General features: G+C 37.2%; 1 protein-coding gene across 6 annotated transcripts in view; it reads right to left on the bottom strand.

Moving 5' to 3' along the window:
* The window catches only part of Rap1 (RAS oncogene family member Rap1), a 111,999-nt gene that overhangs the window by 25,059 nt on the left and 62,663 nt on the right, over window positions 1-24,277 (bottom strand). The window contains exon 1 of one of the 6 annotated variants that reach the window (XM_053787660.2): window positions 22,662-22,819. The exons of 3 other annotated variants lie outside the window; for them this stretch is intronic. In XM_053787660.2, the coding sequence (XP_053643635.1) occupies window positions 22,662-22,767 (106 nt within the window). In that variant the 5' untranslated portion in view covers window positions 22,768-22,819. Of the gene's footprint in view, window positions 1-22,584; window positions 22,820-24,277 lie in introns of those variants that run through there. 2 more of the 6 variants (XM_053787668.2, XM_053787690.2) reach the window with 2 other exon arrangements.

Genomic DNA, 24,277 nt, shown 5'->3' with positions numbered 1-24,277 from the left:
TATCTGCAGAAAAGGTCCACAGAGTGTGCCACATTATTGGCTGTGATACTGTCGCCTTACCACCACAAGCAATGTACATACGTTAATAAGTCTCATATAAATTCAGACACTATCATATCCACACACACTACCATTTCTACTTATTATCCTAATTTTCATCGTCAGTTGTTTTATGCTACTTGGGTGTGGCAGAGCTGTTAACCATCTGCCAAACTAAACTACTGCACTTGTATCTGCTTAACCCTTTCCCTGTTGTGACCCCCAAAATTAAAAGGGCTGTCATAATTTAAAAAAAAAATTTATACCATTTGAAATGGTAGAGAAAAGTTTCACAAAGGTAATGACTCCAAACATATCAAATTTGATGGAAATCTTAAAAAATTATACAAGTGTAAATTTGGAGGTCTGAGCGTAATTTATATCTTAGTGATTTCACCCAAAGAGCCCTATTTAAAGCCAATTCCAATTCTAAAGCCTTCCATTCTATCAACTGAGTACAAGAAACAGCTCATTCACCCATATTAACTACCCCATAATGCTCAGAGAATTCGATAGTTTAGTAAATTTTATGCAAAATTAAAAAAAAAAAATTCGAATTTAAAAACAAAGTCCACAATAAACACTATGTATTCCAGCATATAAACCAACCTTTTCTCTGCTCATATGTCCCCAGATGTTTTCTATAAAACCCTTGCCCTACATTTTGAATCCTTCACATAAAAAAAAAAAATATATCGAAGTTTTACCCTATTTCTCAGATAATAAAATATGACCAAGAATGATTGGTCAAGGTTTAAGCCATCCTAATAATTGAAGCAGACTTAGTAAAAACTCATAAAACAGACTAGGGGGGTGGAGGTTAGAAGGTCCTACGAATATTTCTGCCACAGTGATCCCTGTTTCAAGATACCTCTGATCTGAAACTGATCTATATCACCACTATTCACTAGAAACAGAAAAAGTACCCTAGAAACCACCTTAAAAAGGCTGTTTTAAACCAAACACAAAGTCAGAGGTTTGCTTTTCTCATTAAAATCACTGTAGGGCAGGATTTTTTTTTTTTTAGGTTGTGCACGCACAGCACAGACCCACTCTCTCATGTCTAGGCCAAAATTTATTGCTCGTAGCATATTTGAGGAAACTGTGCTTAAAACGTGGATTTACGCAAGCAACACTGACATCAATAACATAGATCTACATGGGAGACAATGAATGGATTAATACAAGAAATTAACATGTGCAGTTATATATTAGGTTTCACTGTATTCTGATAGAATTATGCTTAAATTTAAAAAATTTCCATCGAATATTTAGGAGCAATTAAAATTTGTCCCATGGCCACACCTGGCTACTGGAATAAAAAATCTGAGAAGGTGAGTCCATTGCAAACGATTCCTAAAATAACAAATGACATGCTTAAGTAAGTCAGAATTTGACTTGTAGTAAATGTAACATATGACTTATATTTCCATGCTAAGGAAAACATGAAAAATAAAAAGTGTGGTGGCATTAAACGTCAAGGAAATACATAGACAAGACTACACATCTTTAATGTGGTGCATGAAAGTATATGCTTACCTTGTACTAAAGTCCCAGTTGTTTAAGCAGTCATCCGTAAATTTTCAAGCAATGGTAAAAAAAAAAAAACAGAGCAGTGAGAATGCAAGGTTTCAAGATGATCCATAAACTACATGAAAGATCTCTTCCCAACACTTAAAAGACAAGAATTAAACTAGCATAATTAATGTATCCTAGTGATGTACATTCATATTTTATAAGCCAAAATAAAATTAATTTAAAGTAAAAACAGCTGTTGATAGCTATTACTTTTACCAAGTCAGAAAGAAGAAAAAACAAAATTAGAGTTGTAATGAAGTGCTTCATCAATATACCAATAAAAGATAATTCCAAATGAGAAAAATCAATAGCATTGATAACTGCAAAAATGCTTCAAAAAATAAGTATGCAAATACAATGCTTGAAAATACTACAATTATAAATGAAGAGCTTTGAAATATCACATCAAACACACTTCTTAATGGTAGGTGACAAAACCAATACACGTACATAAATAGAAAATCACATGTATTAAACTATTTTGAAGGACTACAGTGAAATGTGCAATCTTTATCAACAAATAAGAATACAAAGTTGATAGAAAGTTAATAGTGTACTTTATTTCACAACTTGCATATTTTTTGGAAATTTCTAACCTTAAACTCGTACAAATGTTTAACACCCAGATAGGAACATCAGCCTCACCACAGAATGTTTCTATGCCAGCTACAATCATAAAAATAAAATTAATCTATATAAACTCTATTTACAACCTACAATTAATCTGAATTAAATTTTATCAAGAACCTATTTATTATAATAAAAATAATAAATTAACACCTCATAAAGTGTCCTGTTAGTAGTTTAGACTATGGGTAGGCAAGATATGGCCCAAAGGCCAAATCTGACCTGCCTTTGCATGTATTGGGGGGGGGGGGATGAAACTGTTTTAATTATTGTGGGAGATGGGTATGCAAAACAACAAAGCTGGCTAATAACCCATTACCCAGCTTTGGGAATACCCAACTATGGTAATCCATAGGATTAGAAGAAGAGAAGTCAATAAACCCTTGCAAGAAACCTAATTCATGACCTTATGATAGCAAAGGCCACACCCACAAGTGAGTCCAGCACCAACATGGAAAAAAGCTCCTTCTCTCTACTTATCACTGAAGCAGAGTAAGCTAGGTGATGCATTTAGTCACTTAATATCAGAAATACCCTATAAACTGCCCAGAAGTCAGCAATTTGGCTAATTTCACACAAAATTCAACAGATTCCAAAATAAATTCTCCAAAATAAAATAAACATTCCAGCCACTAAAGCATCCTTTCCTCTGTTCACAAACCACATCCCAGGTTTCTCCTATATACGTACACTTGCTTTCCATCACACACAAAAAATTAAGTTTTACCCTATTTCTCGGCTATTTTTTTTTTCCAACAAGTCGGCCGTCTCCCACCGAGACAGGGTGACCCCAAAAAAAGAAAATCCCAAAAAAGAAAATACTTTCATCATTCAACACTTTCACCTCACTCACACATAATCACTGTTTTTGCAGAGGTGCTCAGAACACAACAGTTTAGAAGCATATACGTATAAAGATACACAACATATCCCTCCAAACTGCTAATATCCCGAACCCCTCCTTTAGAGTGCAAGCATTGTACTTCCCATTTCCAGGACTCAAGTCTGGCTATATAAAAATAACCAGTTTCCCTGAATCCCTTCACTAAATATTACCCTGCTCACACTCCAACAGATTGTCAGGTCCCAAATACCATTTGTCTCCATTCCCTCGCCCCCAAAACCTCCCTTACCCCCTTCCTTCTAACCTTTTCGAGGACGACCCCTACCCCGCCTTCCTTCTCCTACAGATTTAAATGCTCTATAATTGGTCATAGTTTAGGTTGTCCTGGTAACTGAGGCAGACTTTTTAAAAATCAAACATTTTTTGTCACTTCAAGGCATATTTCAAGTCACTTTGGTCTGAAATTGACCAAAACTGTTTATTTCCATTTCACTTTTATTTACTGATAAAAAACAAGCCAATAAAACCATGAAAACTACCCTATAATATGCCCCAAAGCTGCTATTTTAAATCAAACCATATCAGAGGTTAGCTGTTCCTGTCATGCACTGCAGGGAACAGTGTACCACTATCATCCAGTGGCCTGCCAGTCAAAAATAATTGTCCACCCCTGGTATATGCACTAGATGAATGGCACTACAAAGAAGATGCAATCACAAACCAAATTTTAAGAAGAATGTCTTTTTGGGTGTGACTGGTGCACAGGAATTGAAAAAGGAAAAGTAAAAGGCCCCCAAAAAAGAAATTTGTACTTAACCTGATATTAAATTAAAAATAATGAACAGTTAAAGACAAGGAATCCAGCATGTCAATATTTCCTCCGGTAATGAAATTGTATAAAATGGAAATACGATAGTGCTTCTAACACAGAAAATTAGTTCATTCAAATGTAGAAACTATTTTAAACAAGTAAAAGCAAATAAAGAAGCACATTTTCCATAATTTTTTTTAAGTTATGCAGACCTGTGCATAAAAAACAATTACATACAGTAAGCTAAATTTCATAATATAAGACTGCTGCACTAATAAATTTATAAATGTATAGGGCACAGAGCAAATATTTGAAGTACTGTACTTTTCATTTCTTGTATGTTTAAAGTGCCTTTGAAACATCTTTATCTTCAACTATTAAAAGCAACATAAAATATTGAACTATACATACTAATAAGTTTTTAATGACGGAAATTTATATTCGTTATACAAACAACAGTTAATGATTCTGTCATACTTGTATACACACACCAAATGAGAAATAGATGAAAAAAATATTAAATGCACGAACCTCACATTAACCCTTTGAGGGTCGACAGGCCCTCTCCGAGACTTGTTCTCAGGGTCGGCCAAATTAAAAAAAAAAAAAATTTCTTATGAAAAGATAGAGAATCTTTTCCCTATCATAATGACACCAAAATTATGAAATTTGATGGAAAACTTACAGAATTATGCTCTCGTGAAGTTAGCGGTCTCAGCGATGTTTACACTGGCAATTTTGCCCACTTTGAGCCCCATTTTCGGCCAATTCCACTGTACTAGCCGACAAAAAACATGAATATTTCGCTAGAACTCCATTTTTTCTATCGAATGAGTACAAGAAACAACCCATTTACCAATTTCAACTATGCAGTACAGTGGTCAGAATTTAGCAATTTTGCCAATTTCACACATATTTCAAAAGATGCTAATTTCCGAATAGGGTCCAGAATAAACAAGACAGACATTCCTGGCACTAAAATGACATTTCCTCTGTTCATTAGTCACGTCTCAAGGCCCCTCTTACATTCTTTTGCTTTCCACTTTGAATTTTTATTCTCACAAAAAATAGAAGATTTACTGTTATGCAGACTACTGCATTAGTGTAAAAAATGGTATAAATAATATTGGCGCACTTGCAAAAGAATATTAGATTCACCAGTTGACGTGTATTGGACGCTTGGCATGATTTGTTTACTTTTGAACTTTGGTAAAAATCGAACATTTCTGCTACACTGAGCTCAATTTCAAGGTACTTTTCATTGCAAAATCAGTCAAAATCATCTCAATTTCTGTAATATGTCTTCCATTCTATAAAATGAGACCAAGAAAACTAGAATACAACAATAAATTCCATACAAAAATACAGTGCAAATTTGCTGTTTTATTCCAAAAAAACGGTCAAAGTTTTTTTTTTCTCATTATGCACTGTGTGCTGCAGGATTTTTTTATACCGTGCACTGACCACAGAGACCCATTCTTTCATATGTAGGCCTACCAGCTATCTTCCACTAGATTTGAGGGCACTAGAATTTAGGCGTACTAGTACGTCAAAAACCCTGGGTCGTAAGCCGTACTAGTACGGCCGAAACCCTCAAAGGGTTAATACAAAAATTATTTATCATATTACAAAATTACATAATTCCATAAGCTAGCTGAATCACTAGCCTGTCAACTCTGAAAAGTTATCTGACACAAACTACACGAAGGGTTCAAATAAATTTTAAGTACATACTATACTGTACAGAATGAGACACAAAGTTTACAGTTTAGGCATAATTTACCCATTGGTAATTTCACCCATATTGAGTCCTATTTTAAGACAATTCCAATGCTCATTTCAACCCAATTCCTAGCTATTTTGGTAGTATGCCTTCCATTCTACTGAATGAGCACAATAAACTGCACATTCAGGTACCAAATTTACCCTATAATATGCACAGAAATTGATAATTTGGCCAATTTTACAACAAAATTAGAAAAATTCCAATTTAAAAATAGAGTCCAGAATAAACACTGTAGGCATTCTGGCCACTTAGGCAACATGTCCTCTGTTCATTCATCACATTCTTGGGTCTCTCCTATATAACAACTGGCCCTCTATTCTGAATCCATCACATTGAAGTTTTACCCTATTTCTCGGATAGCAAAACATAACCAAAAATAACTGAAGCAGACCTAATGAAAACCCATAAAACGGACCATGGCGGCCCTACCCTTCCTAAGGAGAAAAAAAAATTACCAAAAATTTAATGGTTCCACCCTATCTCAAGCTATGAAAGTGACCAAAATCATCTCTAATACACTATTGTCTTCCATAATAAAAAAAAAACGACCAATAAAACTATAAAAATCACCTTAGAAAACACCTCAAATTTGCTCATTTTAGACCAAACAAGAGTAGAGGTTTGCTCTTCTCCATCATGTACTGTAAGGGGCAAAATTTTTTCTTTTTTTTTTTTAGGCTGTGCACCCTTACTGCACAGACCCATTCTTTCAATTCACCACTCACAGCATATATGAAGGCACCGTGCTTAAGGCATACATCAATGACACTGGCTTCAATGATGGAGACGCAAGTACGAGACAACAACAGGATTAAGGGTGTCTGAAAAATACTGTTAAGTTATATGGGTAAATAAGAAGAAAATAAGCCAACCTGTAGTACTGTATAGTATACGATCAGAAACAGCAATGTAACGATTCCATATCTGCCAATACAGATACTCAATTTTAGGCAGATACAGTACCAATACTATCTTTATTCAGCCAATACCCCACAGATATCAATACATACTCCCTTTAAGGCTGATGATACTAATGTGATCAAAATTAGCTGACACTAATCAGAAATGCTTTTACATGAATTAAATTGTTTTAAATTTGTATACTGGGTAACAGCTTTAAACCCACCCACTGTAATATCTACATAAACTTAATAGTGTAAGTAATGTGAAAGACATGGAAGTGGTAATATCAGAAGATCTCACAGTCAAGAAGCACAATGTCCATCACAAATGCAAGGAAAATGATAGGTCAGATAGCTAGAACACTCAAAATGAGATATTCAATTAATGAGGATGCTCAAGTCACTCATTCCCTAGGTTTGAATATTGCTGTATAATAATGGTTTTCTTAAAGGCAGGCAAAATTACAGAAATGGAAAAAGTACAGAGAACTTTCACAGCTCATATAAACTCAAGCATCTAAATAACCGAGTGCCTAAGTCCCTCGAACTGCACTCCTCAGAATGTTGGCAAGAAAGATGCATGATAACCTATACGTATATGGAAGATTCTGGAGGGACTGATCCCAAATCTGCACACACACACACACACACACACACACACACACACACACACACACACACACACACACACACAAAATCACTAAATGTGGAAACTAGGAGGCTTAGCAGATGGTGGAAAATACCTCTTGTGAAAATCAAGGGAACAAACACAATAAGTGTAAAGGGATGACAACTCTCCAACATCTTCCCTTCAAGCATAAGGGGGTTTGTTGAGCAAGAGACTAATGGCTGTTTTCAAGAGGAAACTCTTTCAAGTCCTCAAATCAGTGCCTGATCAGCCAGGCTGTGGTGCATACATCAGACTTCAGGCAGCAAGTAGCTACAGCCTGATCGATCAGGCAAGCAACTAGGAGGCCTGGTCTGAGAAGGGGCTGGAGAGAGAATGACACACTCCCCCCTCCCCCAGAAATATCCACAGGTACCCTACAGTAATTATCTTCACTGACAGACATTAAGTTTAGGGAATGTTCTTTGACATTATTTTTTTAAGTAATTACACTAGCCAACAAAAGTTCATTTTTTTATCCAGGTCAGAACCCAAACTGACTGTTCTAAGCTAATTTTGATGCACTGCTCATTAATCCGAGTTTGTTTAGCCTCTATCACAGCTTTTTTTAATTATAAAAAAATATTTTGGCTAATGTAAATCCAATATACAGTATGTATATACAGTATACATATATGAATAACAAAAATGACAAATTTCCATACAGTCATACAAACATTTACATCACAATTTTCAGGATTTTTGGCTTGTGTTGAGCATCACTCTCCTGCAACAGTGTCCAACAGTAGTCAGCCATCAAACTGATTATCAGGTTTTCTGTACAGCTCTTCTCCATGATGGCTATGTCTTGGTAAAATCAATCACCATGGGGGTTCTATTTCAAAAACTGGACAATGTTGGAGCAAAACTTCATTCAGATTTGAATTCATAAATCCAAAATCAGTTAGAAAAACACAACTTGAAATGTGAACTGAAACCTTTACTGACCAGGGTAATTATTTTAGATTCTTCCATAGACTGTTTTATATTTTTGGACCTTTGTGTTGTATGAATTTATTCAGTTATATATCTGGAATGTCAACAAAGTTTATTTCTTGTATTAATCGCTGAGTTTTCCATTACAGCTCTCCCCCCACACACACAAAAAAAAAAAGAGCCTAGGGTCTAAGTTGGTAATTACAGTACGTATTTGTAGTTAGTCCTATAGGTATAGTGCACATAGTAGAATGTAGGAATGCTCGGTATATTCACTAAATTTAGAAGACATCTGAGAAGTTATTTAAACAAGAGGGTTTTTAAAAGTCCCCGTTTCAGTCTGTTTTGGAAGGCCTTAGTACAAGGTGAAAATACACAGTATTCATCTCTGGCTAAATATTTTCTCCATGCTGGTTAATTTGTGCCACTGATCACTGCTTATTGCACTTTTGTTTAGAATCTCTAGAAGATACCAAATACAGTATCCAGCTGTACTGAATATGCTACACTGACTGCATGTGGTAGCAGCTGCTGCTGCTGCTCTTAAGCTGTTGGGTTAATTTATAGTTTTGATAAATGAGGCTGGAGCAATTTACTTACATTCAGGTTAATACACAGATGATTTTACAAACCAATGTAAATGTTCATACAGTAGCTATAGTTCACAACTGATATTCGGTGGAACTCAGGCATTAGTTTATATTCTCCAATATAATGTACTGTACATGCAACCTATATACACCACGGAATAGGCGTAGTAGCCATTACTTGTGCAAACTGTTATAGTAAATGAATTTTGATTGCACATCATATCCGAGATAATCAACGTTTAGTACTGAGTCTTGTCACATGCCTGACTGAATTTAAATAAAGACACATCCACCAATGGTGGAAAATGATTAAATTACATTATTTCAGGTTAGGTTAGTTAAGTTTCATTACTTATTTCATTATTTATACAACAAAGTATCTTTACCGGATATCCAACTTAATACATGTATTGTACAATTTAGTGGCCAAAATCCATCGAGGAGCAGTTGTCTACTATTACCAAATCCAATAAACACATTATAGAAAAAGACTCCTAATCAGAGCTGATGATTTACCCCCATGAGAGCCAATATAATAATTACATGTCCATATTCACCTTATTGTGGAAAGGCCTCCAAAAATGTATCTTTAAAGCTGAGCAATAAAGGCAGCAATGCATTACAACTATCAATGGCTTTACAGAGGCATCTAGACTAGTGGTGCACAGCAGCAACCAGATGGTGCAGCATTCTGTTAGAAGTGCAGTCATGCAGTAGTGCATTATGCCTATGGCTGGTACTCTGAAGATTTATGTCACTCTGAGTACCCAACAGAGGCAGAAGTCTTCATGAGTACAAGCCAGGGTAATAAAGACCTTAACTCATAATTTACTAACCCTTCAAGAAACCCACAATGATCTCCAAGCCACTCAGTCCTCCCACATCAGGAAGACTGCTGACCTGGAGCTCAAACTTCACAATTTGCAACAAGCAAATGATACTCACATATTAGTGTAAGCAACCATCAATGTAAAGAGTGAACAAATAATCTCACTAAATGCTATGACACACGACAGCATCCATGAAGGGAGATCACTAAAGGATATGCAGCTCCCTACTTCCTTCAAAACCACAAATACCAAACGGAGCAGCAACAACTTTCAGAATGCTATAATTATTAACAGTCCTCATTTACTTAGTCTTCAGTGTTTAAAATTCTCACTTCAAGTCCACACTACAACTTATTAATAACAAGATTTATGTAAATATACAGAAAAGAGTAAAATCCAGCAGCAGAATCATTATGTAAACTGAATGGGAAAAGATCAATGATGTCAGGATTCCACTCCTATTTGAAAAGTAACTCTGCCTTGAGATAAAAAATACAAGTTTTGCAAGAGAAGATAAAACTGTTATAAAAAAAAAATAAAGTCACAGGTATGTGATATTGCATAGTTGAAGAACATGATCCAGCCATATTCTTCCATGATAATACCCTATCCATGTCAGATTAAGATGCAATATGTATCCCTAAATTCCACATTCAGTGTTATGTAACCTCAATTTGTAACAGTTTATCATGTTTTATTCCTTGATTTCTTACTGTACTCTTAAAATGTTAACTACCCCATTCCTACTATTTCATAGTTTATTAATTTTACTCCTTTATATTTATCTACTCATTTTAGTGATATAGTTATTCTACAATCAACCTAGTTTTTATTCAGTAATAGCACTTTTACCATGTTTTAGTGCACTGGTGATATCTAACAGATTTTTCTTTTGGTTTAAAAATATAGCTAAATAAAGTTCAAAATATAACTTCCATTGTTTTACAGAAACCTGGCTTTAACAGAACACACATTTTTAGCTTAGCTTACCTGGGTACAGAGTAATTCATAACTCCTACACTAATTAATCAATGCGCACCAGGGATGACCACATACTAATGCTGCCAACTTCATCTAATACTTGCTGGAGACTTCAACATTAACCTCATCCATGTTGAAGACCCACAAGTATTTGGCTTCCTTAACATCATGTAGCTAATACCATCTATAAGTCTGCAATACTTTCCAAGATGACTATATCCTTACCTGACCACATCTGGACCAATATAATAGCTCCTCTCAAGCAGGGATAATTAAAGACAACACTAATGACCACTACCCCACATTCCTCATAACCAACATATGTAATTTACAACTACAAACTATAATAAACCTTGAATCAGCAGAACCCCATTTAGCAGATTTCAGCCATTACAAAAAAAAAAAAAAAAAAAAAAAAAAAAAAAAAAAAAAATTGCCACAGAAATGTTGGAATCGTCAAACAAAAATGGAAGAGCATCTATAATTCTTGATTTTGTCCACAGCGACAGTGTCCGGTTGTCTTCTGTATCACTGGACCATGTCTGATGACTCCAACATTAGTCTGGTATGGGCCAGAGCAGCCATATCCAGGACCTGTTTTCATTGTTCCTTAAGCCATAAGACACCTGTGCCAGTTTATCATTTGTGCTCATGCATACACTCATTATTCAGTCTCCCTGGATTTACAGTGTTTTGGGTGACTTTATTAACACATTAAGTGCAATTTACAATGGCTTTTAAAGCAAGTGGTGGTGCTAGGAGGAAATGTGTGGTTCTCATTGTTAAGTAGAATTTGAACTAACAAAAAAGGTAAAGTCTAGCATTACAGGTATACAGTGGACCCCCCGTTTTCGTCCAGTGAGGAAATTGTACAATTCAGATTTCGAGCACTTTTTTTTTGGCGAAATTTCCTCCCCAGGTTTCGTACATCTGCTCGGAAATCGTCCGTATCAGATGTGACCACCCGCCCAAGATGCTGCTTCTCATACGTCCACCTGCCCGGGATGCTACTTCTCATACGTCCACCTGCCCGGGATGCCACTTCTCACGTGTCCACCCTCCTGGGATGCCGCTTCTCACGCATACCAGACTCAATCTGCCTCTGTCTCTCGTTGAGCTAGCAATACTCCGCTCGTTCACCCATTGTTTTTTGTGCTTGTTTATTGACTGCGACTGTGAAATAATCCACCATGGGGCCAAAGAAATTTCAGAGTGCCAGCCCTTTGGTAAAGGTGGTGAGAAACACAACAGAATTCAAGAAAGAAGTGTAGTAAAATATGAAAGTGGCGTACATGTGGCTGAGCTTGCCAGGACGTATTGGAAGTCAACATCAACAATCAGTTCCATCTTGGCGAAGAAAGCAGAAATCAAGGAAGGTGATGTTGCAAAAGGGGTAAATATGCTAACGAAACAGATCACAAACAATCGAGGATGTGGAGTTGTTGTTGGTGTGGATCAACGAAAAACAGTTAGCGCGAGATAGTGTTGTGGAGGGCTTTGATGGGGCTTTTGATAAGAGCTTTGATACCTGAAGGCCTTATGGAGGGGGATTCCCCTTCCAAACAATAACCTCTCCTCTCCTCCTTCTATACACCAACAAGAGTCTTCAATAAAGGTATGTAATAGTGATTTAACCCTTTCAGGGTCCGTCCCGTAGATCTACGGCTTTACGTTCAGGGTCCTAACCGTAGATCTACGTCATGAGCTCAGCTCACTCTGATAAACTGTGAGTGGTAAATTTGGGCCTAGATATGAGAGAATACAACTATGTGGTATGTGTGCACCACATAAAACAAATCCTGCAGCACACTGTGTATAATGAGAGAAAAAATCTGAGACCGTGATTTTCGATTAAAACAGCGACTTTGCAGTGTTTTTTCATATGTTTTTTATAGTTGTATTTGTGATTTCTTGGTCTCATTTGATAGAATGGAAGAAATATTACAGAAATATAGATAATTTTGATTGGTTTTAGCACTGGAAATGGCTTGAAACTGAGCTCAAAGTGGCGGAAATGTTAAATTTTTGCCGATGTTCAAGAGTAAACAAACGACCTCACACGTCTAATACACACCAGCTGGTGGGTCTAATATACATTCACAAATGTGGTGATGATATTTATACAATTATTACAATATTGCATAACAGTAAATCTTCTATTTTTTGGTGTGAATAAAAATTCATTATGTGAATAAAAAATCAAAATGGAATTTATTTGTAAAGCTTCAAAACATAACTAATGAACAGAGGAAATGGTAGTTTAGTGCCAGGAATACCTACATTGTTTATTCTGGACCCTATTTTGAAATTGGAATATTTTGAACTTTGTGTTAAATTGGCCAAATCACCAATTTCCGGTCACTTTATTTTGTAATTGAAACAGTTGACTTGGCGATTTCTTGTGCTCAATCGATAGAACAGAAGTAATACTAGTGAAATAGCTAAGAATTTGGTCGACTGGAATAATGTAATTGACCTAAAATGGGAGTCAAAGTCGGCAAAATCGCCGATTCGTAAATATCGCTGACACATCAAAATTCATGAGAGCATAATTTCGTCAATTTTCCATCAAATTTCGTACTTTTTGTTTTATTACATTCACAAAAAGATTCTCTACCATTTCATAAGAAAAAATAAAAAAAAATTTTCTTGAAAATTCTTGGACACTACACTGGGGCAGCACTTCAGATTTTGGCCTTGGACCCTGAAAGGGTTAAATGTTCATTTATCTATTAAAATTAGTGCTTTATATTTATTTCTCATTGTTTTTCTGTATGTAAGAGTATAGTTATTCTCTATAAAATGCATTTTTTTGTTAATATTTTTGGGTGTCTGGAACAGATTAACCCTTTGACTGTTGCAACCCCCAATCCTGAGGTGTCTCCTGGTGTCGCAAAATTTAAAAAAAAAAATTATTTTTTCTTATGAAATGATAGAGAATCTTTTCCCGATTGTAATGACACCAAAAAAACGAAATTTGATGGAAAACTGACGGAATTATGCTCTCGCGAAGTTAGCAACCTCGGCGCTGTTTACAAATCGGCGATTTCGCCCACTTTGAGCCCTATTTTCGGCTGATTCCATTGTGCCAGTCGCCCAAACTCATAGCTATTTCTTTAGAACTCCATTTTTTCTATCGATTGAGTACAAGAAACTGCCCATTTACCGATTTCAACTACCTAATAATGTGGTCAGAAATTTGCAATTTGGCCAATTTCACAAAAACTAAAAAATATGACAATTTCAAAATAAGGTCCAGAATGAACAATGCAGACATTCCTGGCTCTAAAATAACATTTTCTTTGCTCATCAGTCATGTCTCCAGGCCCCTCTGATATTACTCTTGCTTTCTATTTTGAATTTTTATTCAAACAAAAAATAGAAGACTTACTATTATGCAGACTACTGCAATACTGTAATAATTGTATAAATAACATCAACCCATTCATGACTGCATATTAGAATGGCTAGTTGGACATTTATTGGACAATGGCATCATTTATTTACTTTTGAACATTGGCAAATATCAAACATTTCCCCTACTTTGAGCTCCATTTCTAGGTTCTTTTTATAGTAATAGCAATCAAAATCACCTCTATTTCTATAATATGTTTTCCATTCTATCAAATGAGACCAAGAAAACGAGAATACAACCATAAATACTATACGAAAATAGACCACAAATTCGGCATTTTAATTAAAAAAAAACGGTCAGAGTTTTTTTTGTCTCATTATGCACTGCGTGCTCCAGGATTTTTTTTATATGGTGCACACTGACCACACAGACCCATTCTCTCACATGTGGGCCTACCAGCTTTCTCCTGCTTGATTTGAAGCCGCTAGAATTTATGAGTACAGTGGACCCCCGGTTAACAATATTTTTTCACTCCAGAAGTATGTTCAGGTGCCAGTACTGACCGAATTTGTTTCCATAAGGAATATTGTGAAGTAGATTAGTCCATTTCAGACCCCCAAATATACACGTACAAACGCACTTACATAAATACTTACATAATTGGTCGCATTCGGAGGTAATCGTTATGCGGGGGTCCACTGTATATATAGATCAAACATGGTACCTCGTAAGACGTATATATACGGCCGCGACAGTCAAAGGGTTAATTGGATTTACATTATTTCTTGTGGGAAATATTCCATTTTTCGTCCTTTTTGGATTTCGGCCAACCTTCTGGAACGGACTAAGGACCAAAACCTAGGTTAATTACTGTACAAGGAATATGGTTGTAAAAAACAATGTCTGATGTACAGTACATAGAAGTCCATGCAAACAATGTTCAAGTTTAGTATAGAAACTAGTCATAAAGGTTCAACAGTTAATCCTAGAAAGCATATAAAAATGGCCATGATAATAAGCTGGAAGAAGCAGTACATAAATGGTACATCCAACATCGTGGTATTTAATGTTTGTGGGGTTGATCTTTGCTCTGCTGCTCTTAGTCTAGCAAAGCATATGAAAATATTCCAAGTCACTATTATCAATCATGATACTTTACACCTAATCTCTCTAACATGAAAAAGGCAATAATAATAATAATAATATCTTTATTTACTACAAGTACATGTACATGGTATACAGTCCTAGCTGACAACAATGACATACTACTATATAGAAACTCCCTTGTTATGCTCTGCATTTCGGGCAAATTAGGTCAGTGTCCCAGGATGCGACCCACACCAGTCGACTAACACCCAGGTACCCATTTTACTGATGGGGAACATAGACAACAGGTGGAAAGAAACACGTCCAATGTTTCTACTCTGGCTGGGAATCGAACCCAGACCCTCGCCGTGGGAAACGAGAGCGTTAACCACCAGGCCACCAGAGCACCCCAAGTAAAATTAATGTAAATTATGTACTACAAAATTATTATATAGTATTGTACTGCATGTAGTGCTACAGATTACAATACAGTGGAACCTCAAATATCGAACTTTCTTTGGTCCAGAAGGCTGTTTGAGTGCCTTTACCGAATGAATTTATTCCCATGAGGAATAATGCAAATTAGGTTAGCCCATTTCAGACCCTCAAAAATACTTATAAAGCACTTACAAAAATACACTTACATAATTGGGTATGTTGGGAGCAGTTCGATTTTTGAGGTTCCACTGTACATACTTATATTCTAAGTGTCAAGTTGTCTTCTGAATTAGCAGATCAAATCTGCTTATTCACAATTTTGCTCCTTTATGAAAAGTTAATTTCATAATTCAGAACTTATGGACAACTGGAAATATTATACACCAGGTCCTCCCTCTTAGTTCATTAATCAGAGGGTTCACTGTAGCAGGATCTCATTCCAGCTCTATGAAGTGACATTAGCTAACTTCATTACAGCAGTCAGTGACACTGATTGGCAGAGTTTACTAACAACCAGAAACTGAGACATGGGTCAGTGTTTTTCTATAAAAAAAAAAAAAAATGAAACAGAGACATGAGTCAGCGCTTTTCTATTAAAAAAATTACAAAGCCTCTAAAATAGGAATTGTCCTATAAAAAATACACTGAGTAAAGCACAGACTAAGTAGCCTATGGCTAATAACATGCTCAAGTCCACTGATAAAAACAGCAATGAAAAACTAGACAGGGATTAATAACTAGACTAAAAATTACACATCAATAATCACCAAACTAATAAGGCAGTTGAAACAACTATATTATTCTAACAGGTTTACTGAAATAAAAGGGAATGTGCAAAAGACCTAGAAAACACACTCCCAATTCCTGGGCTCTCAAAAATTAATCAAAACCTTAGAAATTACTCTAAGTAATCAAATGAACTTCACATCCAGCCCATTAAATAAGCCAATAAACTAAATAATTTCTTCTCTAGTGCAGTATAGGATCAAGCCTAATTCAATAAAACACAAAGCAGGAAACTTAGTTAATTTTCCTCCATTAACCCTTTCAGGGTCCAAGGCCCAAATCTGTAGTCACACACCAGTGTCCAAGAATTTTCAAAAAAAAAAATTGTTATTTTTTCTTATGAAATCGTAGAGAATCTTTTTGTGAAGGTAATAAAACAAAAAGTACGAAATTTGGTGGAAAATTGACGAAATTATGCTCTTGCGAATTTTGATGTGTCAGCGACATTTACGAATCGGCGATTTTGCCGACTTTGACTCCCATTTTAGGCCAATTACATTATTCCAATCAACCAAATTCTTAGCTATTTCACTAGTATTACTTCTATTCTATCGATTGAGCACAAGAAATCGCCAAGTCAACTGTTTCAACTACAAAATAAAGTGATCGGAAATTGTTAATTTGGCCAATTTAACACAGTTCAAAATATTCCAATTTCAAAATAGGGTCCAGAATAAACAATGTAGGCATTCCTGGCACTAAACTAACGTTTCCTCTGTTCATTAGTTATGTTTTGAAGCTTTACAAATAAATTCCATTTTGATTTTTTATTCACATAATGAATTTTTATTCACACCAAAAAATAGAAGATTTACTGTTATGCAATACTGTAATAATTGTATAAATATCATCACCATATTTGTGAATGTATATTAGACCCACCAGCTGACGTGTATTAGACGTGTGAGGTCGTTTGTTTACTCTTGAATATCGGCAAAAATTTAACATTTCCGCTACTTTGAGCTCAGTTTCAAGCCATTTCCAGTGCTAAAACCAATCAAAATCATCTCTATTTCTGTAATATGTCTTCCATTCTATCAAATGAGACCAAGAAATCGCAAAACAATGCCACCGGCGGAACATACAACTATTAATCGTTAAAAATGTAACATACGAAAAAACACTGCAAAGTTGCTGTTTTAATCGAAAAATCATGATTTAAGTTTTTTTCTCTCATTATACACAGTGTACTGCAGGATCTGTTTTATGTGGTGCACACATACCACATAGATGTATTCTCTCATATCTAGGCCCAAATGTACCACTCACAGTTTATCAGTGAGCTGAGCTCATGGCGTAGATCTACGGTTTGGACCCTGAACGTAAAGCCGTAGATCTACGGGACGGACCCTGAAAGGGTTAATGTACAAAAAAAAAAAAAAAAGTTCATGTGCTGTTAACAACCACTGCAACATTGTTCAACAAAACTATTAGATACCAACACACACTCAACCATATTTAAAACAGCAAGGGTTACCCCAATACACAAAAGTGGAGAACCATGTCAACTGTAAACCAATACCAAACTTGCCACCATTATACAAATTCTTGGAAAAATTACAGTAATTCATAAATGAGTTTTACTCTTTCTTAGTGCCTTATAATATGCTTAACCCATGCCAGATTTGTTTCAGGCTAGAAAAAAGTACAAATGATACAATAATAAAATGCTCGACAATTTATGCAGCCCTTAAAAATATCAAATATCTAATGGGCCTCTTCACAGAGCTTGGGAAAGCTTTCAATACAGTAGAACAGCAACACATCTCCAGTGCCACAACTTCATCAATACAATAAAAAACAATTTTACTTTCTTTATGAAGTACAAATAATGTACTAGCTTACATAAAAAATACAAAAGAAAGCAATGCATTTTGGGCAAAGTAATCCAAATACAACTTAAATGTTAATGAGAAGCACCTAAAGTCAGTTCCTGATCAGCCGGGCTGTGGCTCGTACGTTGGTTTGCGTGCAGCCATCAGCAACAGCCTGGTTGATCAGGCTCTGATCCACCAGGAGGCCTGGTCACAGACCGGGCCGCGGGGGCGTTGACCCCCGGAACTCTCTCCAGGTAAACTCCAGGTAAATGTTATAAATGGTGCAAAGGCGACATTAAAACAATTTCAAAGATAGCTGACACAAACCCACTACCTTTATAGTATGCTCCTCACTTAGCGACAAATTCGTTTACCGACGTGGCCTTAGGAACAGAACTTCGTCGTTAAGTGAGGATAGGCTATACGCATTTTATTGCTGGTTGATGACTTCAGATCCTGCACATTTGCAAATACAAATAATGTCGTATTGCTTGTTTTTGTTGGGGGGGCTTCATTTTTTAGCACTAATATCTGTTGTTCTGGAGTAGTCGCCACTGACTGTGCCTTCAGTCCAACAAGGCTCCAAGGTGGAGTATTTTTGTGATTTCAGCCCATTTTTTTTCCTGGCCTAAAAAATCTTTTTACTGAATGGCTGTAACTAATACTGTTTGTCTCCCAAGGTGTGTGGGATCTGCTTCTGCGCCAGCCTTCGTCGGGTGTGGACGTCTCTCTCTCACCCGAGTATCAGTGACAAATTTCCCCCGTTCTCACTGGGATGCTTGTCCTCATCTATATAGCCCGCCGGGCACTCTACAGGAGGGGCACCTGTTCATCGGCTTACTTTAGCCAGCTCCATTTTTTCCCCGCTCGGCGGGAAATTCATTAACGGTCTTTGGTGGGAAGCCAGATACTGAACTCAAGTGGGGGTGTTGGCATCCCTCTCTGCTGGGGCTTGGCAAGGGGGTCCACCGGATCTAATTGGAAACTAAGTTTCTATCTCTATTTACAAAGGAACTTTTGTTCCTTTTCTCTCATCGCCCAGCCTTGGGCAAAAAATTTTCCTCGTACCATCGAGAAACCGGGCTCGATACGGCTTATGCTGTCAGTGGCCCTGATAAACCCAAGAGAAGAACAACAGAAGTGTGGGGGATCCGTACCTTCTGATGCTTTTCAAATGGTGTGCAGGGCAGTTTCTGTCATTGCAGTGTTTTTCATGAACCTATGTATAACCCATTTCAGAGTGAAAAGGTTTACAAGAAGAATGACACTTCTTTGGTTATGAGGTCTGAGCATTTTTTCAGCGAGTCAGAGTTGCACATTCCATTTGTTTTTCCAGATATTCCATGCCTATAGATACCCAAAGCATAGAATCAGCACAATTCTGTTTTCTGTTGTCTAGGATTTGTGGGGGCTGGGTTCCCGACTGGTGCAATTTTTGGATCCAAACCTACACTATCTTAACACCCATACCAGCATCAGCACAACCAGTTATTTCTAGAAATATACCAACACCATCCCCCTAAGAGGAATCTGCATGTTTGACACCTCCAGCAGAAGAGCTATTTTGTTTTTCCAGACCTGTACCTGTTTCTGAAAGCACCAGTATCTCCAACTGGTGCACTGTCTCGCATTTATAAATCTTTACAGACACCATCTTCAAAAGCAGTACCAGGGCTGGCAGCACCAACCAAAACACTAGTTAACTTCGCTGAATTTGCCCTGCATTTGTGTTTCATTCTGAAACACAAATGCATTTGTTTCATTCTCTTGTGCATTATTGTGCAACTGTATCCCTTAAACACCCCTCATTATGTTGCACAAGTGCTTATGTACACGTGTTATTCAAAGGCGCTCTTCCTACTACCTCTCATTTCTTAACTTTCCAACCTTCCTATGAAACAAAACTGGAAATTTCTACAAAAAGTTTTTTTTTCTTTTTTTTTTTTTTGGTGTTTGTCATTGACTATGTATGTAATACTCTTTCACCTTGTCTGTCAGGTAGACCCAAAAACCACTTCCCTGATGAAACATCATTACAGGTAGATTTATTCAATAAAAAAACTGCTCAACAAACAATCAACTCAAGCAAACAAGAGACAACATATGCCACTGCTATTCAAAAGTTTATATTCAATATAAACACTATCTCTTACTTTTGTACATACTACATATTGTATACAGGACAATCAATACTAATAAAACCCCAACTCTAAAACTCTTCCTGTATAGTTGCAACAGAACTCATAAGCATAGTACAAAATACAAATACCCCTTCGATATCCCTGCTGCATGAGTGAACCTGGGGAAAAACTTAATCCATATAAAAAGCCCAAAAATTTTAAACTATGCCTGAAGAGTCCAAAGGTTCTATCTCTGCCAACAGCTTTATAGCTACTGTTAAAAACACCACCTACCTTAATATGATTCATGACAAGCTACTGTCAAACAAAGCTTGAAACCTGCTTGTTTTCATCCATTGCTTATCCTCCTACACCTTTTGTTTCCACTTTTTTCTGTTCCCATATAGCGTATATTCTGCAATCCCTTCTTTCATATATAGCAGTTATATCAAGAATTTTACGTATTACTCTTGTTCTTAACCCCTTGTACCCATGTCTACAGAACATTATTCTGAGAACTTACACTGTATTATATATACTGTTTTGCACTGCAACTTCATACTCACCCTTTTACAACTAGATATTTATCATTTTTGTTTTTGAATATATAAATCATCTTGTAACCTGGATTTTTAAGTATTAATACCAAGCCACAGTGTACCATGGCTCAGTTGGTAGTGCACTCACCTCGCACAAAGTGTCCGTGGTTCAATCCTCGTCATGGGTAAACACTGGACATGTTTATTTATTTATTTATTTTTATTTGGACATGATACACAGTTGTACAAAGAAATATAGTGATTGGGTGTACGTGCCGAAAGCCCTTGTATGCAGAGCATTATGAGCAGGCTTAAAATTAACTTAAGATTAACTAAGCAATGATATATTCAGTGGAAAAAAATACAGTAAACAAATTACAACATGAAGTACAAATGAGTATTTCAAATAAGAAGCATAACAGCTCATGTGTGTGTGTGCTCACCTATTTATGGTTGCACCTTACACCTGGTGTCCCTGTTCACCTAGCAGTAAATAAGTACCTGGGTGTCAGTGAATTGGTGTGGGTTGCATCCTCGGGAGACAAGACTGAAGGACCCCAATAGAAATAAGACAGAGTCCTTGATGATGCACTGATTTCCTTGGGTTATCCTGGGTGACTAACCCTATGGGTTAAAAATCCAAACAGATTTTCAGTTTTGCCCATGGGCATCCAGATTATTCTTTTTTGTGTGTGTGTTTGTGTGTACAGTAATTCTGAAATAAAGGATTGTTTGAGTGCTTATGTCTTGGCTAATAGCATCCTTGGCATATAAACCGAGGATCTGGGATTGATCCCCGGTACGGATGAAACGCCGGGCATGCTTCCTTGCACATACTGCCCCTGCTTACCTGGCAGTAAATAGGTAACTGGGTGTTAGCCAACTTTTGTGGGTCACATCCTGGAGGACAAGATTAACCTAAGTTGCCCAAAATTCTCTGCATAATCAGGGGCTTTTTATATAGTATGTAAATGATGTTAGCTACATCTGTATCAGTTGTATCATGTACTTGTAGAAATAAGAGTATTATCATTATTTTAATAAATGTTTCCAGAGAGGTACAAGGACACCAACTGAATAAGTCACTTTGACTTTTCTGGGTTATCCTAGGTAATTTACACTAGATAATGTGTGTGTGTCTAAATAAACTTACTAAGGCCCTGCAGCTTGGCTGGCAAAGCTCTCGCTTCACACACTGAGGGCCGGGGTTCGATTCTTGGCAGTGTGGAAACATTCGATGCGTTTCACCAGTTGTCCTGTTCACCTAGCAAGTAGGTACCTGGGTGTTAGTCGACTGGTGTGGGTCGCATCCTGGGGGACAAGATTGAGGACCCCAATGGAAATAAGACACAGACCCTCGATGATGTACTGACTTTCCTGGGTTATCCTGGGTGGGTAACCCTCCGGGCTCAAAAATTTGAACAAAATGTTAATCTCATCTTAACCACCTCCCGTCCCACTACCGTAGTATGAGGCACAGCCGAGACCGTCACAATACCGTGGAAAGACACTATGTACAGTAGTACTACATACAGAGGTAACTGACAACTTGATATACATCTCTGGCATCCAAGTGAATCCCAAGTGACAGGTACAGTGATAGAGAACAGTGGCGCCACTAGCGGATACCATCGCGCCTACCTCGACCCAGCTTTACACTTAATATAAACTTTAGTCTCAGTACAGAATACTAACCGTCACAAACAAAGAAACTATCAAAATAAAGTGTATCCTAACTTGCAGCACCACAAAAAAAATATGCCAACACCCCTCCACCTGGCTGGCTTAAAGCCACTACAGTTCTATGTAGACTAGCTAGTAGCACCTTAGAGCTAGCTCAACCATGTCTTACCTTTGTCTGATTTTGAGAAAACTAAACAGAGAAAAAGCTAGTGGCCGAAGCCCACTTGGTTATCAAGAATTATTTACAATTTTGGGCGATGGCTTCTCCCAGAGCTTCCGGGCGATGTGAACTGAGGCGATGGTTCTCCCTGCCCGCAGCCGCGCACACCCACACATGTACACACACATACATGTACACACACACCTGCAACCACAAGTAGTTGAGTACACACACACAGGACCAGGAGCTATGAGTCGACCCTTGCAACCACAAATAGGTGAGTACACACATATGTCAAGGACCCCAATGGAAATTTTAAGGACCGCAATGGAAATTTTAAGGACCCCAATGGAAATTTTAAGGACCGCAATGGAAATGTCACTGACTTTTTGAGGGGTTATCCTAGGTAATCTACACATGCTGCTATGTATGGTAATTTATGTAACTGTATTTATGTGTACCTGTACCTGAATAAACTTACTTCCAAACACACAATTACACATGTACACACCCACACATGTACACACACATGTGCACACCCACACATAATGTACCCACACACACACGTGTACACACCCACATACACACATGTACACACCCACACACATGTACATCCACACAAGTACACCCACACACGTGCACATCTTCACACACAGGAGCTGTGACTCGACCCCTGCAACCACATGTATGTACACAAATGTGCACACATACATGTACACACACACACACACACACGGGGCCAGGAGCTATGTATCGACCCCTGCAACCATAAATAGGCGAGTACAACTAGGTGAGTACACACACACAGGAGCTATGAATCGACCCCTGCAACCACAATTGGGTGAGTACACACACACACACACACACACACACACACACACACACAAAGACTCGACCTCTGTAACCAAATATAGGTGAGTACACACACATGCATTTCTTCAGTCATAGAGTTGTCAGGAAGTGGAATAGTCTGGCAAGTGATGTAGTGGAGGCAGGAACCATATATAATTTTAAGACGAAGTATGATAAAGCTCATGGAGCAGGGAGAGGACCTAGCAGCGGTCAGTGAAGAGGCGGGGCCAGGAGCTGAGTCTCGACCTCTGCAACCGCAAATAGGTGAGTACACCTACACACACACATACGTAGTCTGTTCATTTACTCATTTCTTTGGGTGCATGCAACCAAACTCTGTTGTCAATGGTTTATTGCATGACTCACTCCCATCCCGGCTCATACTTTAACCTTTAATTAACAGGCTACTTGACCTACCTTTATTTAATTAATATCTAGGAAACATTATTTAGGACACTCTTATAAATATTGTATTGCTTTCCGAGGACTAAATGTGCATTTTATTACACACTGGAAAACTTTTTACATTAGTCACATTAAGCACAATATAACACAATTTTACAATAATGTAAATGAGATCAGGATAGTTTAAACTTGTGGCATGGCATTAATCTGAGACGTACATTATTACATGTTTAATAAAACTTATACCCCTCAAGGAAGGTTCCTTGAAGTTGGTGAGGGGCTCTTGATTTAGGGAATTGGATCTGTGCTCCAGTTCCCTGAATTAAGCCTGAATGCCTTCCACATCCCCCCCAGGCACTGTATAATCCTCCGGGTTTAGCGCTTCCCCCTTGATTATAATAATAATAATAATTAATAAAACTTATATACAGTACTTCAGTATAAA

Source organism: Cherax quadricarinatus, chromosome 31, assembly GCF_038502225.1.
Source record: "Cherax quadricarinatus isolate ZL_2023a chromosome 31, ASM3850222v1, whole genome shotgun sequence".
Classification (NCBI taxonomy): domain Eukaryota; kingdom Metazoa; phylum Arthropoda; class Malacostraca; order Decapoda; family Parastacidae; genus Cherax; species Cherax quadricarinatus.
Note: the sequence above shows the minus strand (reverse complement) of the source record. Positions and strands in the feature narration are given on the sequence as shown.